At 37.0% G+C, this 17,581-nt stretch overlaps 2 protein-coding genes across 4 annotated transcripts in view; one reads left to right on the top strand and one right to left on the bottom strand.

Annotated features, from left to right (window-relative positions):
- Positions 1-17,581, top strand: part of LOC116256933 (insulin-degrading enzyme-like 1, peroxisomal) — a 78,258-nt gene that overhangs the window by 49,029 nt on the left and 11,648 nt on the right. Inside the window, exon 22 of one of the 3 annotated variants that reach the window (XM_031633514.2) lies at positions 3,736-4,556. The exons of the other annotated variants lie outside the window; for them this stretch is intronic. Within the exon in view, the coding sequence (XP_031489374.1) occupies positions 3,736-3,804 (69 nt within the window). The 3' untranslated portion in view covers positions 3,805-4,556. Of the gene's footprint in view, positions 1-3,735; positions 4,557-17,581 lie in introns of those variants that run through there. 3 annotated transcript variants of the gene reach the window in all.
- LOC126410126 (uncharacterized) lies at positions 10,209-12,658 on the bottom strand. The gene is made up of 2 exons (XM_050078188.1): positions 10,554-12,658; positions 10,209-10,467 (listed from the first exon to the last, which is right to left on the bottom strand). The coding sequence occupies exons 1-2, from the start codon at positions 12,554-12,556 to the stop codon at positions 10,293-10,295; spliced, it is 2,178 nt and encodes a 725-aa protein (XP_049934145.1). The 5' UTR covers positions 12,557-12,658; the 3' UTR covers positions 10,209-10,292.

Below are 17,581 nucleotides of genomic sequence, written 5' to 3'. Positions count from 1 at the left end.
ATTGTGTTCTTTACATAACGCATAATTCGCATTGTCGCTCCCATGTATGTTGAAGTGGGTCTTTGTTGAAATTGACTTATAACATGAACCGCATGAGCAATATCTGGTCTGGTGATAAAGAGATACGAAAGAGCACCAACAATTTGTCGAAAAGGAGTAGGGTTCTCTAATATCTCTCCATCATCAATCTTCATTTTTACTCCTAAAGCTTTTGGAGTGTCTACAATTTTTTTGTCTGAAATATCTGCTCTATCAATTAATTCACTAGCAAACTTCATTTACAAAAGCAAATTGCTTCTTTTGCTATAAGCAACATCAATTCCAAGGAAATATGTTAATCTTTCCAAATTAGCCATTTGAAAGCAATTCTTAAGAAATTGTTTTATCTTTGTGATTCCTTTATCATCACTTACAATAATTACTATATCATCAACATACAACAACAAGACGATTATACCTACAAAAGTGGTTTTCACAAACATGGCAGTATCTGAATAGCAAGATTGAAAACCTTGATCAAACATAATACTACTAAATTTGTCAAACCAAGCTTTAGGAGCTTGTTTTGAACCATAAAGAGTTTTCTTAAGTCGTAACACTTTGTCTTGAGGTAGTTCAAGTCCAGTTGGGGCGCTCATGAAAACTTCTTCATTTAACTTGCCATTTAAAAAAACATTTTTAACATCCATTTGAAAAATAGGCCATTGTTTAGTTGAAACAAAGACAATAAGAGTTCTAACATAGGTCATACGAGCAACTGGAGCAAAAGTTTCTTCATAATCAATTCCATATTTTTGGGCATAACCTTTAGCGATAAGTCTAGCCTTATACCTTTCTAATGTCCCATCACTCCTAGTTTTGACTTTATAAATCCATCTACATCCTATGGTCTTTTTCCCTACAGGTAGAGAAACAATTTTTCAAGTCTCATTACTTTTGAATGCTTTAAGCTCATGATTCATAGCTTCAATCCAATTTGGATCTTCTTTAGTCTCAAAGTAAGATGAAGGCTCATAAAAGAATGATGTGCCATAAGGCAAGCTCAATATTTATGAGAAAAAGACTCATATGAAATAAATTTTTGGAGAGGCCTAATATTCCTTTGGAACCTTCTAGGATTGGATTGATTAGTTTCTTGAGTTGCATGACTTCTCCTATAAACAATAATATCTCTTGGAGAATTGATATTCGTAGAACTATCTTATTCAATTTCTTTAGCTTGTTCCTCATCATTGGAATCATCATCATCGTTGAAATTAGTCCATAGAAATTAACATAGACTTTATCTCTTTCAATATCATAACATCTATAACTTTTTGGTGTTTACTAGTATCCAATGAACACACAATTAATTGCTTTGGAGGAAAGTTTATCATCTTTGTTACTTAAAACAAAACATTTATGGCCCAAAACTTTAAGTTTATTGTAATTTGGCTTTAGTATTGTATACTTTTTCAAATGGAGAAATATGTTTCAAAATTTTGGTAGACATTCTATTAATCAAGTAGCTTGATGTCAAAACAACTTTAGCCCAAGAGTTTTTAGGAACATTTTTTGGATAAAAGAAGTGCTCTTGTGTTTCAATAATGTGCCTATGTTTTCGTTCAATCACTTCATTTTGTTGAGGAGTATTTGGGCAACATTTTTTATGTACAATATCTTTATCTTTTAGAAATTGTTCAAATTCATTTGAAATAAATTCTCCTCCCGAATCACTTCTAAAAATTTTAATGTTGATGTTGAATTGGGTTTTAATCATGTTATAGAAATTATTGAAGTTTGCAAATACCTCTGATTTGTGTTTGAGAAGGTAAGCCCAAGTATGTCTAGAGAAATCATCAATGAAGATCACATAATATAATAATCCTCCTTTAGACATAATAGGAGCGGGTCCCCACACATCCGAATGCACCAATTCAAAAGGCATTTGGGCAGCTAAATTTCTATTATCAAATGGTAAGGCCTTCATTTTTGTCTTGATACAATCATTACAACAAAAATTCTTTTGACAATGTTTTTCCAGGAAGGGAAGATGAGACATTTTCTCTAAATTTGAATGTCCAAGTTTTTTGTTGGCACGAGGGTCTTGAAAGGTCCAAAAATTCAATGGAGTAGAGATCATTTGTTCTAAAACATTTCCCAATCGTCTTCTTGGATAACGGTCTTATATCAAGCATTTATGTTGTGAGAAAACTATATCAAAACGAAGGTCAGCTATTTGCGAAATAGACAACAAATTCAAGTTCAATTTAGGAATACATCTTACTTGGAGTACTTTTAAAATTTTGGATTCAAATGTTGATCAAGATTTCCAATAAAGTCAATTTCTATTGGAGTTCCATCAGCTGTTTTCACAAAGGAATATGAATCAATTTTAGTGCATTCAGTGAGAAGGGATCCACAATAAGTTATATGAAAACATGCACCGGAATCAATAATCCAAGAATACTTACTTGAAGAAGTAGACGCAACAATAGCTCCCAATGTTGAAAGTGTGCCTCCTCCCTTAAGCAAAGGTTGAATGGTTTCAATGAGTTTTGGTTGGAGAGCGTTTATAAGTTGATCAAGTTGAAAGGAACTTGACTCTTTCTTTTCTTCCTGGATGGGAGCCGCCACATCACTTCTCTTGTCAAAACTTCTTAGCTTTGGACATTTGGGTTTCATATGTCCTTCTTCTTGACAAAGGTAACAAATAATTCTTCTTTTTCTTCTTTCATTTGTTCGGTGGAAATGGGAAGGTCAATAAGGCCTTAAGTAGGCTCCCGGCCTAGATGTAGCAAGAATATTGTTTGCTCTTTCTCTATCAAGACGAAGTCAATTCTCTTCCATTTGAAGTTCAACAATAGCATCATTCATAGATAGTGTTTTAGAATGGTGGAGCTAGAAAGTCTTAACACCATTAAATTCGGGTCTTAAACCAATGACAAACTTAGAAAATTTATCATGTTGGATTTGCTTCTCCCGAAGAATAAGATCTTGGTGCATCAACCCAATGTGATTCAAAAATGTTCAACTGATCATACAATTGATCCATTTCAGCCACATAGTCTTTAATGGATCTATCTCTTGTTGGAGGTTGTGAATCTTGATTTGAATATTATGCATATAAGCAACATCTCTCATTGTATGAGTTTTCTTTAGGAATCCCCATCTCTGTTGGGCCAAATTTAATTTTGGAATCTGCTCACTAGTAGCATTGTCAACACAAGTTAATATCTATGTAATAATCTTGTGATGACCTACATTTCATTCTTCTCACTTCTTATTGTACTCAGCCATAACTTTTTTTTTTTCCGTTCCATCTAATTCCACAGCTCTTCCATCAACAACTTTGGTCAAAACTGTTAAGAAATATGATTTCTTATTGTTGTTATCTCTTAATTAGGTATTATCTTAGTTAAGAGTTAGTTTAGGATTAGTTAGGAATTAGTTTAGGATTTAGTTTATTTCTTTCTTTTCTCTTTATTTTTTATTATTTCTGCCAAACTAGCCGTTGGCAGTTCCAACAGCTCTATTAAGAGCTGTTGGAACTAGCCCAACGGCTAGTTCAGCTCATCTCTTCTTATTCTCTCTTATAAATATCCTTGTAACAGTCTTTGTAAATAATGAGCTGTGTTTTACAGCCTTCACATTGTTTATTGAATGAGTATTCCTCTTCTTCACTTGGCCTTAGTGCCTTTTTGGTATTATATGTATTCTTTGTGACTGATATAGTCACTTTTCACATGGTATCAGAGCCATTGGGCTGATTCTCAAAGCTTGTTAAAGGCTGCTGCTAAGATTTTATGTTGCTGGTTTGATTGAAGAGATTTTTTGCTGGAGGATATAATTTCTTGAAGGCCTTTTGCTGCGGCTGCTCACCAACTGTTTGGTGAAATTCCTAGAAGAGTTTTTTCTTGACTTCCTTGGGGATTATTGTTTCAACTTTCAAGTATTGCTCTCATGGAAGACTCCAAAGTTTCAATCGAAGGAGGAAGCTATTATGCTCCATACAAGCTTGACGGAACCAATTATACACTATGGGCAAAATGTTTGGAAATGCATATCAAAGGAAAATATTTATGGGGCTTCATAAGAGGTACGTCTATCCCTCCCACTCTCAAGTTGACCAAAATAGAAAATGGGATTGAAAAACAACTAGATGGAGTGGAAAGACAAAATGCTATGAATGAATATTACAAAAAATTAGACGATTGGGAAGCTAAAAATTCTAGGATTAAAGAATGGATTTATGGAAGTATTGAACCTAGAATTGCCCAAAATCTTATGTATTATGAAAAGGCTAGTGAAGTTTGGGAATATCTTAAGGGAATGTTCACCCAAAAAGATATGGCCCGAAAGTATCTTTTGATTCAAAAGGCCCAAAGTATCAAGCAAGGAGAGAAAAATGTTAGAGAATTTTTCATGGAAATCTCTAGTGTATGGAATGAGTTAGATCAACTAAGTCCCAAACTAGGGTTGGACTGCAAATGCCATGAGATTAGAAGAAATGAAATAGATGAATTTCGGTTTTTTCAATTCCTTCAAGGGCTACGGCCCGAATTTGAACAAATAAGGTCAGCCCTTCTTTGTTCATCCTCTCCTCCACTCATTCATGAACTTCTTACAAAGCTAAGTGGAGAGGAAACTAGAATGAAACTATCCAAAGAAATGGATAAAGATAGTGTTCTTGTCTCAAAACAAGAAGAAGAAAGAGCCTTAGCCGCCTCTAGACCTGGAAACAACATCAAGTCCTTTAGACCTCCTCACTTTAAGAATCAAATTAGAGGAGAATATAAAGTTATTTGCCACTTTTGTCATGAACCGGGTCACATAAGACCTAGTTGCCCAAAGTTGAACAACAATGAGGGACAATCGCGGAATCTTGGAGGAAATTTTCTCAAAGGAGAAACTTCATATCCTCAAGGAGGGCAACACATCCGAGGAATTTCATATCCTCAAGGTGGACATTACAACATTAGACAATTTGATCAAAGAAAGGCCGCAAATGTCGCAAATGAAGGATGTGATCTCTCATCTATATCTACAACGTTGAATCAAATCATGACGGCCCTTCAACCCATGATCAAGGAGTCAAATTCCGGAGTACTAGCAACAACGGCATCCATCTCCAACACTCCTACTATGTTTTCTTGGCTTTTAGATTCCGATGCATCTTTTCATATGACACCAAATATATCATCTTTGACCAATTTTGAAAGAACAAGAAAAGAATCAAATGTTGTTACCGCCGATGGAACTTCTTTGAGTGTTAAAGGGATTGGGAATTTTGAAAAAGAATTTGGAAAACAAAAATTTTTTGTTCCAAAAGTTAGTTATGTTCCTAAACTTAATCTTAACTTACTTTCTGTGTCACAAATCTCAGATCTTTGATTTGATGTTGTTTTCTCATCAAATAAATGTTTGGTGCAGGATCACCAAACAGGGAGATTGATTGGGGAAGGTTTTAGAAAAGGAGACCTTTACTACATGGACAATTTATGCATCCCCAAAGAAAAGTTTTGTCACTATGTTGAAAATGTGGACATCAATGTTTGGCACCAAAGATTACGTCATCCAAATGTTAGAAAATTGTCTATGATGAACCCTACCAAGAATATTTGTATTGAAAATTTTAAATGTAATGATTGTATACATGGAAAAATGAAATCTTTATCTTTTGGAGAAAGGAACTTCTTCTCTTCTTTGCCTTTTGAGCTTGTTCATTCTGATGTATGGGGACCCTCTCCTATCATGTCAAAAGGAAGGCTATCATATTATGTGATCTTTGTTGATGACTTCACTAGGTATTGTTGGATATATTTCCTAAAATATAAATCCGAAGTTTTTGAGATATTCAAAAATTTTCACATGTTAGTACAAACACAATTCAATGCTAAATTAAAAATTTTAAGGACTGATTCCGGAGGTGAATACATTTCAAATGAGTTCGAAAGATATTTGAAAAACTATGGGATAATCCACCAAAAATCTTGTCCAAGAACACCTCAACAAAATGGACTTTCAGAAAGAAAACATAGGCACATAATTGAAACAACAAGAACCCTTCTTATTTCCAAAAATGTGCCTAAAAACTTTTGGGCTGAAACCGCCCTTGCCTCTGTTTATCTTATAAACAGAATGCCTTCAAAAGTCTTAAATAACACCACTCCGTTTGAAAAATTATTCAAGTATGAACCCGATTTCAATAGACTTTGTATTTTTGGATGCAAATGTTTTATTCTTAATGACAAGGCTGATAAGCTAAGTTCAAAAGTTATTGAATGTGCTTTTATTGGTTATTCTGAAACCCAAAAAGGCTACAAATGTTATGACTCAATTAAAGACAAGATCATTGTCTCAAGGAATGTAAGGTTTTGTGAAGATGAAAGTGGTTTTAAAAATTATGGGGAGTCACAACACAATAATGATTATTCCTTTTTATTTAAGTTCCTTTCTCAATGTGATGATGAAATGCATGATGGTGATGATAGCAACGCTGGTGGTAATGATAGTAGAATGGCCAAGGATATAATCACTTATCATAGAAGAAACCGGCAACAAGAAGTTGGTGAAGAAGAACATCATGAGACCATTGATCTCCAACCAACTCAAAGTGGAGAAAACCTTAGGAGATCCACTAGAAATGTAAGACAACCCAATAGATTTGTTTCTTATGAAACTTTTACTCCATCTCATAGAGCTAGAATTAATGTCATTCACTCTCACTTTGAACCTTCTACTTTTAATGAAGCATCCAAATATATTGAGTGGAAGAATGCTATGTTAGAAGAATTGGATGCCTTGAGAAAAGCCCAAACTTGGCAAATACAAAATTTACCTATAAGGAAAAAGACTATTGGATGCAAGTGGGTATACAAGGTGAAAACTAAAAGTGATGGATCCCTAGAAAGGTATAAAGCAAGGCTTGTTGCCAAAGGTTACACTCAAGAATATGGTATTGACTATGAGGAAACCTTTGCCCCTGTAGATAGAATGACTACTGTTAGGACCCTTATTGCTTTAGCATCTATTAAAAACTGAAATATCTATCAAATGGATGTTAAAAATGCCTTTTTAAATGGAGATCTTATGGAAGAGGTTTATATGGAAGTACCACCAGGGTTGTCTGTTCCTCAAAGGAAAGTTCTTAGACTTAAGAAGGCTCTTTATGGCCTCAAACAAGCTCCTAAAGCTTGGTTTGACCGTTTTAATTCTGTTATTTCTGATTATGGGTTTCATTCTTGTTTTAACTGACACTGCCTTGTTTGTTAAGTATACTACTGCAGGTATCATAATTCTTCTACTGTATGTTGATGATATGATCATTACAGGTAGTGATAAGGAAGGTATTAGAGAATGTAAGAAATTACTACAAGAAACTTTTGAAATGAAAGATTTAGGTTTTCTAACGTACTTCTTGGGTATTGAGGTTGCATATTCTACTAGAGGATATTTTTTGTCACAAACTAAGTTTGCTGCAGAGATCATTGCTAAATCAGGCATAACAGATAATAAGGTCACAGAAACTCCTGAAGCAGTAGGAAGCAAGATGAAAATTGATGATGGAGTTCCACTTGCCAATCCCACTCCTTACCGACAACTTGTGGGATCCTTGATGTACCTTAGTATCACTCGGTATGACATTGCTCATGCAGTTCATACTGTGAGTCAATTTCAACATGCTCCATCAACCGTTCATATGGGAGCTGTTCTTCGTATCATCAGATATATTAAGGGAACAATAAACAAGGGAGTATTTATGTCTTCCTCTTCCTCCTTGAACTTGATTGCTTATACTGATGCTGATTAGGGAGGAAATCCTAATGATAGACATTCAACTACTGGATTTTGTGTTTTTCTAGGGGAATCACTCATCTCATGGAAATGCAAAAAGCAACAGAAAGTCTCACTATCCTCTACTGAAGCTGAATATCGAGCCATGGCTTGTACAACTATGGAATTTGTCTGGCTTTGCCAAATGCTCCTTGATATGGGAACAAAGATAGAAGAGCCCACTGATTTATGCTGCGACAACAAGAGTTCTATCTACATTGCCAAGAATCAAACATTCCATGAACGAACAAAGCATATAGAAATGGACTGTCACTATGTTCGTGAAGAATTTTTGAAGAAGACTATCAAGCTTCCATATATCTCTTCCGAGTTCCAGTTGGCTGATTTCTTCACAAAGCCTCTATGTTCTCCCAGATTCAACTTTCTTTTAGATAAACTTTCGGTGATAGCACCGTAAGTTTAAGGGGGGGGTGTTAAGAAATATGATTTATTATTGTTGTTATCTCTTAATTAGGTATTATCTTAGTTAAGAGTTAGTTTAGGATTAGTTAGGAATTAGTTTAGGATTTAGTTTATTTCTTTCTTTTCTCTTTATTTTTTATTTTTTATTTTTTATTATTTCTGCCAAAATAGCTGTTGGCAGTTCCAACAGCTCTATTAAGAGCTGTTGGAACTAGCCCAACGTCTAGTTCAGCTCATCTCTTCTTATTCTCTCTTATAAATATCAGTCTTTGTAAATAATGAGTTGTGTTTTACAGCCTTCACATTGTTTATTGAATGAGTATTCCTCTTCTTCACTTGGCCTTAGTGCCTTTTTGATATTATATGTATTCTTTGTGACTGATATAGTCACTTTTCACAAAAACTTGTCACACCTCAACCCTTTGACCCTCAAATAATTTTTTTGTTAAAACATAAATGTTGAAGTGCGACGACACAATAATTCAAAAGGAAGTGAGCTATGCAATTCAAAACAATGGGGCAAACTTTCCATTATATTCGTTCATACAAAATTACTTCACATTTCTCAATAACACGTATGATAGAAATGCCCCCAAATCACAACATTAATGCCCACAAAAACAAGACATCAATATGACCTAAAACAAGACACGCCGGCACTACAAAAGACTCAAAACCTCCCCAGTAGGATGTGAGTTCAGCCATCTAATCAACCTGCTGCCCCGGGTCCGCCAAAACTTGAAAAAGTAAAACAACTGAAGGCTTAGCCTTCGCAGTATGGCAACAAGCCAGACAAAACTCTAACCCTCTAAGATAAGGGCTTAAATATGAAATATAACAAATATGAAAGCAAATCACTATCATGTCGTGATAGGGCATGCAGTCGTACGACTTGACAAGAAGGCCCCTCACATATAACACGACATGCAAAAGCCACTTAATGGCCACAACACATTCACAAATCACATGCAACTCATGCATAAACATATCATTTTCATTCACTTCATTCACATTCTTTTTATTTACATTAACTTTAGTGAATTGACAGTTCCTGTGGGTGCAAACATAGGCACGTGCACACCGTGGGGGCCTACAGCCGGGAGACAACCCCCGTGGTGGCCCGAAACAATATGTATCCATTCACGCTGCAGCGGAAGAGCACTCGTCCATGGATGTGTGAATTTCAAGGAGAGATACTCAGTCTTCCCTAAGACACCCATTTGGGAATGTGGGAGCTCAACGCTCCAAGTACATCACACAACAATACCCTAGGGCCTTGCACCGCCTGCGCTCCGAACAGGCGAGACCAGTGGCGAAGGCGGGACAACTCCTGAACAGATTGCCACAATCCACTGGCCTTTCATCTCTTATTCTTTCTTTCTTATCATTATGATTGCACATTCACAACATGACTGGCTAGTTCATGAGGTTGGTTCACTTCCCGAGTGCACCCACACCTTCAAATGCCTCCACACGAGGGCTACATATCATTAACATTCTTAGCTAGCCGTCATACAATACGGGTACAACTATCATTCAATTGCATTATTGTCCACGGCAATGCATATACAACATACCACAACATTCATATTAATCAAATACATCAATTACATCTTTCAAAACTTAGCCAAACCACGATGAGTAGTCTCGATCTGTGATAGGCTCGTAGTTGTCTTATGCAGTTATCATTCTAGGATGTTTTCTAATGCACAATCAGGGTCGAGGAGACACTCGACTCGATACCCCACCTCATCTATCCTGACTCGATACCCCACCTCATCTATCCTAAGCTATGTCACACGGATACGGGTACGGGTATCCTATGGATACGGGTACGGGTACGGGGACACGGCATTTTCAAAATTTTAGGGTACGCGGATACGGCGAATATTATATTCAAAAAAATTAAAAATGATAATAAATAAAGTCTCAAACAAAACATTGTTCATCACCAATCTCAAAAGTGATAACTGCTAAGACATAAGCAAGAAAGTCTCAAAGAAAGTTACAAAACATTGTTCATCAATCATCACAAAACATTGTTCATCATCATTCTAGTCATCATCAATGCCCAAATCATCGTTCTCCCCAATCTCCTCTTCTTCCACAATAGAAGATGTTGAGGGAATACAAGGTTCTTCGAATCTTGAATTAACAACTTCAAGTTCATTCTCTTGTTCTAAGTTAAAGTCGTCAACATTCACGTCCCAATATTTAGTTTCTCCTTCCCTACAAGACAAAAAAATTGTAATTATTATGATGTTAGCGAATAAGAAGAGAAACATCTAAATCAATAAATCATATACTTAATTTACCTATATTCTTCTTTGTTCCGTGATAGAAGCCGAAGGTTAGAATGCACATAAACCAGATTTTCTGCACGTTTGCTTGTGAGATTATTTCGTTTTATAGTGTGGATTTGTGAATATGTACTCCAATTTCTCTCACTGCATGAAGATGTAGCAGGTTGAACTAGCAATCTGAAAGCAAGGTATTGAAGAGTAGGATAAGCAGTTCCATGTTTAATCCACCAAGATAAAGATGGATAATTATCTTTGTCTACAGTTGCACCTACATCTTCTCCAATTCCAGTAGAAAACCTTTCAAACTCATCATTAGCTTGGCGATTTTGATGTACATCAATGAAAATCCTATTAATACATGCTACTCTGTTTGTTGATAATTCTAGATCCAGATGTGGTGGGGTTCTTCCAACACCCCCTGTAAGCCACTTTTTTCCATAATATTTAGGATTTAATGTATGTGCCATGCATTGAAGAGGATTGCTACTTTTATCCCATCTTGCAATCAATATTCTATGCACATGATCAAAAAATGCTGAATCTTCAAGTGCAATACTTTTTTTTTCATGCTTAAAAATAACCTCTTGGATTTTTTCAATCATAGTGTCCCACATCTCATACACACAGTGCAACGTTGAATTATCACAATCAAGAACTCTCAACATCTCCCAGATCGGCTCTGTGAATGCAAGAAAATAAAAGATTTGATCCCACCACTTGTCTTTAAGAATCATTCCTTTGATTGCTTGAGCTTTGTCATCATCATCAGCATGGTAGAAACTCCAATCATCATCAGTCACCATACTGATCAATGCACTTTTCACCCTTTTTATCCTTTTGACCATAACAATTAGAGATGCAAAACATGTCTCTGCAACTCTTAATAATTTTAGATCAGAATGCTTGTTATAAATGGAAAGTGCATGTTGATGATTTACTATGAAATTTCTGATGTTCCTCACATCCTTTTCCAAGTCTTCAATCCACGAACATAATTCATAAGCATGAGGATCTTGCTCTTTACTTGGTGGATTGCATATACTCTTTAGAGCCAAATTTAAGCTATGAACTGCACAAGAAGTCCAAAAGATATGAGGGTACTCCTTTTCTATCGCAATACCAGCTGCTCTACATACAGGTGCATTGTCTGTAATTAGCTGAACAACGTTTTCTTTTCCCACTTCTTCAATTATTTCCATAAACAATCCTTTCAGATACTCAGCACTTTTGTATTCACCAGATGCATCTATTGCTTTCAAGAAAATTGGTCCATTTGCTGAAGTTGCAATGAAATTAATAAGAGGGCGTCGTTGCAAATCTGTCCAGCCATCAGAAACAATAGAAACTCCGTGTTGATCCCAAGTGAACTTTTGAGACTCTAACAATTTGTTCACTCGAGTCATCTGTTGTTCTAGTAGTACAGTGCGAAGCCTTTCAGAACTAGGGGGAACATACCCAGTCAAGTTAGAATTTGCAATAGTTGTAACTAAGTCTCTCCAATATGGACTTCTAGCTACATTAAATGGTATGCAATTAGCATAGAAAAATGTCGCCACTTTTAGATCTAATTCTCGCCGTCCTTGTAAACTAAATGAATCCTTAATTGATTTCTGATGAACATCAACAACTTTTCTTTTTTTGGTAGGATTCTGAATATCATCATGTAAAATTGAAGCAATGTCAATGAAACCAGATCCAGATGATGTGCTTTTCTTATTCTCAAAGGCTTTTTGTTCTTTCTTCAACTGAGCCAAAGTCTCCTTAGTGATTTTCTTACATGGTTGAATTCCTTTTTGACTGATTTTTAATAGATGTGCTTTCACTCTTGTATATGATCCATTGAACTGTCCCTCACAAAAATTACACCTAAAAAAAGCATTTCCACCGCCTCCAGGAGGTTTCCCCATTAGATTCACGTATGACCATAATGGTGGCTGAGGTGTAGCTGATCCAGAACCACAACTTGTAGGTTGAGAGTCTTGAGACTCAGACACTGTTTTTCCTTTGCTCGCCATACTAGATTAAACATAATAAAAAAATGGAAAAAACGTATAATGAACATAAAATTTATGAAATAAATCAATACAACAAACTGACAAAGTATAAACATGCACTGCAGTCACAAAACTTCAGATATTCAGAAGCAGAACGAAGGCTGAATAGTGAACAGGAACATTCAGGAATTGTAAATGATAGTACTGCCAGACTGAATAGTGAACAGGAACAGAAGCAGTTCGTTAAAGCCTAAAACTAAAAGAAACATGAACAATAGCGAAGGCTGAAGTGAATAGTGAACAGTGAACAGGAACATTCACGAATGGTAAATTATATGTTAATGCCATCTAGATATCACGTATTCATCATTGTCTAGCATCATGAACAACAGCGAAGGCAAAATCCCCAAATCGGTTATACACCCAAAACGGCAAAATCCCCAAATCCCAAAATCAAACAAAAAAAATAAAACATCGCACATAGCATTGAAGAATATGATTCTAAACCGTCCAATCTTCAAACCAAAACATCCCCAAATCAGATTTTAATACCCAATGTAAAAAATCCCCAAATAAAAGTTGAAACCCTAACTTCTATTATCGAAAATAATCGACAAAACACTTACCTGTCTGTCGCTGGCTGCCGCCGGACGCCACCGGAAGTCGCCGTCGATCGCCGGAGCTCGCCGTCGCCCGCCATTGCCTTACTGTGCTGCCAGCCTGCTGCGGAAGCCATGGAGGGTAAACGAAGGTCGAGCGTCGAGGGTAGATGTTAGTGCGTAAAACAAAACGCGGGTTAAAAAATCGGTTATACAAGTGGTTTGGATCGGGTCTGACCTAGACCCGATCCAAAACGTATCCAGCCGTATCGCCGTGTCGGGATCCCCGTGTCCGCGTGTCGACACCGGTACTCGACCCAGTCTGCCGTATCCGTGTGACATAGATCCTAAGCAGTTATCAATTCTAGCATGCACATGCAATTGCGTAGTAATTTTCAAAACAAAACTTATCACATAAGCATTCAATTCCCATGTTTACGTTCTTTCAATTACGTCACAATCATTCAATCACATCACTATCATTCAATCACATCACAATCACGGGATCCAACGATCCTGGAAACACACATTCAAAAGTTGGCCCCAGGCAAGGATTTGCCTGGAATGCCTCCATACATGTCGCACGTCGTCAAAAATATCCAAAATTCCTCAAGCTTCAAATATGGTCGCTCAAGGTCTACTGGACGTGCCCGGTGTACCTGCAACTGCAATCAAGCGATGAGTTCTCTACTAGCTTCGCTTACAATTTATACAAATATGAAACATAATCATTGAGTCATGTCATCGCCTCACAAGAGGGTGTCGACGGGTAGTGTCGACCCGCAAAGTCTTCCAATAGGTCGCTTTCCAACTGTTTGAGGTTGTGACAAAACGTCTAAACTCAAAGCTTCGATTAATCTATCACTAACACATTTCTCACTTGCTTTCTTTAGTTGAGGCGTCTACCCTGCAATTAAGATTCTCAAAATAATGCATATGCACAACAATAGAAGCACATTTCCCAAGCTTGTTAAAAACGGTTCTAAACCTTCTCAACATTGTCAAAGTCTCCATCATGTTTCCAAATCGCTTCGAAAATTAACTTATCATGGTAAAAAGACAATTATACACATAGATCCTCGTCTTTCTCAAAATAGTCCTAAACTTTTCCCAAAATTGCAACATTGCTAATATGCATTCCAAATCATCGAATCATGAGTCTAGCATGCTCAATCATTAATTATACATGCCCTAATAGATAATGTTAGTCGATTTAGGCTCGGTTAAGCGTCGCTCACCCCAATCTTAGTGTCCAAACTGCTGCAATGTAACAATGTTCCCGGTAGCCACCTTAAAGGTTCGATTGAGTGCCAATGCCAAATATTGCTCGTTGCCTTCACCACCAACGCCTTCACTTCGTTGTTATGAGGGAGAAGACGTGTCTCCAAGCTACAAACCGACCAAACAGCCACAAAAGAGTCAAAAACGACGAAAAGGGAGTTCAAGAGAGGGGTCTGTCATCAAAAAAAGGCAGTCGGCCGTGAGAATGAGGTTCGGCTGAGGGTGAGAGACGTTGTGAGAGTACACGAGAGGATGGGGAGTGAGAGAGACAGCACACGGAAAGGGGGAAACAGCCAAGGACAACCAAAAAGAGGGAAATGGAGGGTTCGGACGAGGGAGAAGGGACTGGCACAAGAGAGAGAATGCAGAGAGTGTTCGGTTGAGGGAGAGGGTTCGAGCAGAGAGAGAGCGTGGCCAAGGAGAGAGTGAGGGAGTGTAGACAAAGGGAGAAGGGACGGACATTGAGAGAGAGCGAGAGGCAAGCAGGGAGAGAGAGAACGTGTGGGAGAGGGGGAGAAGACTCGGGTCGAAGGGGAGAAGAGTAGGAAATGGGGAGAGGGAGGTCGAGCTAGAGAGGGCGTGTGAGGAGCGTGGGAGGAAGAGGGGGACCCGACAGGGAGAAACGAAATAGAGGGAGAGGCATCAAAAGAAAAGAAAACACAGTGAGAGAGGGGGGAGGAGAAGAAGAAGGAAGGAAGAGGAAGGAGGTGTAAATCAGGCCTGATCTTGAGAATGCAAATGCTTCAAGAGATACACTCTTGAAGATCCCAACAACTTCAATAGGTAATACAAAGCCAAACCTCAAACTTGAGGAGAAGATACCAAATATGTTAATCTCAAGAGAAGAATACACAAGAGAGGCCTAAAAGCCTTTTAAACAAAAACAAGGGACAACAGTCCCTTATTTATAGAGCAAAGAAATGAGGAAAGAAGGGAGGAGTTGGCTGTTGGGCCAGCTCCAACGGCTAGATTTCTAGCCGTTGAAAGCTGGTCCAACAGCTAGTTCCTCTTTTACAATAAAAAAGGTAAAAAACAGAAAAAGGGAAAAAGAAATAAAAAAGGGTACACAAAAATAAAATAAACTACATAAACACCTATGCATATATATATATATATATATATATATACAAATCATACATGAAATCAAATGTATGACAGTACATATGAAATATATATATGTATACTTACATGTCTAGTCCTTAATTTTTAACACCCCCCTCAAACTTATGGTGTGATCACCGAAAGTTTGCCAAGAAGAAACTGAAAAACGTGCTGAAGCAAGTGCCTTGGTGAAGAAATCTACAAGTTGATATTCGGAAGCGACAAAGGATATATCGATTGTTCGGCTAAGATATTCTTCTCTCACATAGTGACAATCCATTTCAATATGCTTTGTCCTTTCATGAAAAGTGTGATTGCTAGCAATGTAGATAGCACTTTTATTGTCGCAGCAGAGCTTGGTGGCTTCATTTAAGTCAATTTCAATGTCCTTCAATAAGCTTTTTAACCATACAATCTCCATGCTGGTGGTGGCCATGGCACGATACTCTGCTTCGGTTGAAGATAGAGAGACTTTATTTTGTTTTTTGCATCTCCACGAAATAAGAGAGTCACCTAGAAAAATACAAAAACCAGTGGTGGAATGCCTATTATTAGGATCTCCACCCCAATCAGTATCAGTATAGGCAATCATATTCAAGTTTGGTGAGGAGGATAGAAAAAGTCCCTTAGTGATAGTGTGTTTGACATATCGAACAATTCTCAATGCAGCTCCCATGTGTACAGAAGTGGGTCTTTGTTGAAACTGACTTATGACATGTACAGCATGTCATATGTCAGGCCTTGTGATGGATAAATATGTGAGAGCTGCAACCAATTGACGAAATGGAGTGGGATTGTCTAAAAGTTCTCTATCATCAATCTTCATCTTTATTCCTAAGGCTTCAGGAGTGTCAACCACCTTGTCATTAATGATTCCTGATCTGTTTATAATGTCATTGGCAAACTTCATTTGTGAGAGTAAATATCCTCTCCTACTATAAGCTACTTCAATACCAAGGAAATATGTTAGTTTACCCAAATCAATCATTTCAAATTCATTCTTTAGAAAATCCTTTACCTGCATAATTCCGTTGGCATCATCACCTGTAATAATCATATCATCCACATATAAAAGTAACACAATTATACCTATAGCAGTATTTTTAACAAGCATAGCAGTGTCGGAATAACATGATTTAAAACCTTGTTTAAACATAACATTGCTAAACATGTCGAACCAAGCTTTTGGAGCTTGTTTCAAGCCATATAGTGCCTTTCTAAGATAAAGAACTTTTCCTTGAGGTAAATCAAGCCCAGGGGATGAGTCCATGTATACCTCCTCAGTTAAGTAACCATTCAAAAAAGCATTTTTGACATCCAATTGATATATGGACCATTGTTTAATTGAAGCAACAGCAATAAGAGCTCTAACAGAGGTCATACGAGCAACAGGGGCAAAAGTTTCTTCGTAATCAATCTGATATTCTCGGGCATATCCTTTGACAACTAGTCTAGCTTTATACCTTTCAAGTGATCCGTCACTTCTAGTCTTGATTTTGTAAACTCACCTACATCCTATTGTCCTTTTCCCGATAGGAAGAGACACAATGTCCCAAGTTTTATTGTTTTCAAGAGCTTTAAGTTCATTCTTCATGGCTTCAACCCAATGAGGGTTAGCTTTAGCTTCAAGATAGGATGAAGGTTTATCAGGAGAGTGAATAGCTAATAAGCAAGCTCTATGTTTTGGGGAAAAAGACTCGTAGGAGACAAATTTTTGAGGTGGATGAATATCTCTTTGAGACCTCCTAAGAGTAGGTTGAGACTCTTGGATGTTTTGTTGAGACCTTCTCTTGTAAACTATAACTTCTCTTGGTGGTCTATTAAAAGAAGTGTTATCAACCTCATTTAGAGCACCATCATATGAAGAATGCAAAACATCATCATCATCATTATCATCATCATCATCATTTATCCGTAAAAAGGAATAGTCATCTTCATGCTTGGGTTTATTTTCATTAAAGCTATTTTCTTCTTCTAAAAATATCACATTTCTTGAAACATACACCTTATCTTTTTCAATATCATAGCATCTATATCCTTTTTGAGTTTCGGAATAGCCAATAAA

This window comes from Nymphaea colorata, chromosome 6 (genome assembly GCF_008831285.2).
Source record: "Nymphaea colorata isolate Beijing-Zhang1983 chromosome 6, ASM883128v2, whole genome shotgun sequence".
NCBI classification, from domain to species: domain Eukaryota; kingdom Viridiplantae; phylum Streptophyta; class Magnoliopsida; order Nymphaeales; family Nymphaeaceae; genus Nymphaea; species Nymphaea colorata.
The sequence above is the reverse complement of the archived record's forward strand: the minus strand, read 5'-3'. Positions and strand labels throughout refer to the sequence as shown.

Excerpts from the sequence above, each read along its gene's own strand:
- LOC126410126 (XM_050078188.1), bottom strand. The coding sequence starts at position 12,556 with ATGGCGAGCAAAGGAAAAACAGTGTCTGAGTCTCAAGACTCTCAACCT. Across the intron at positions 10,468-10,553 it reads CGGAACAAAGAAGAATATAG|GGAAGGAGAAACTAAATATT; the intron begins GTAAATTAAGTA and ends TTTGTCTTGTAG.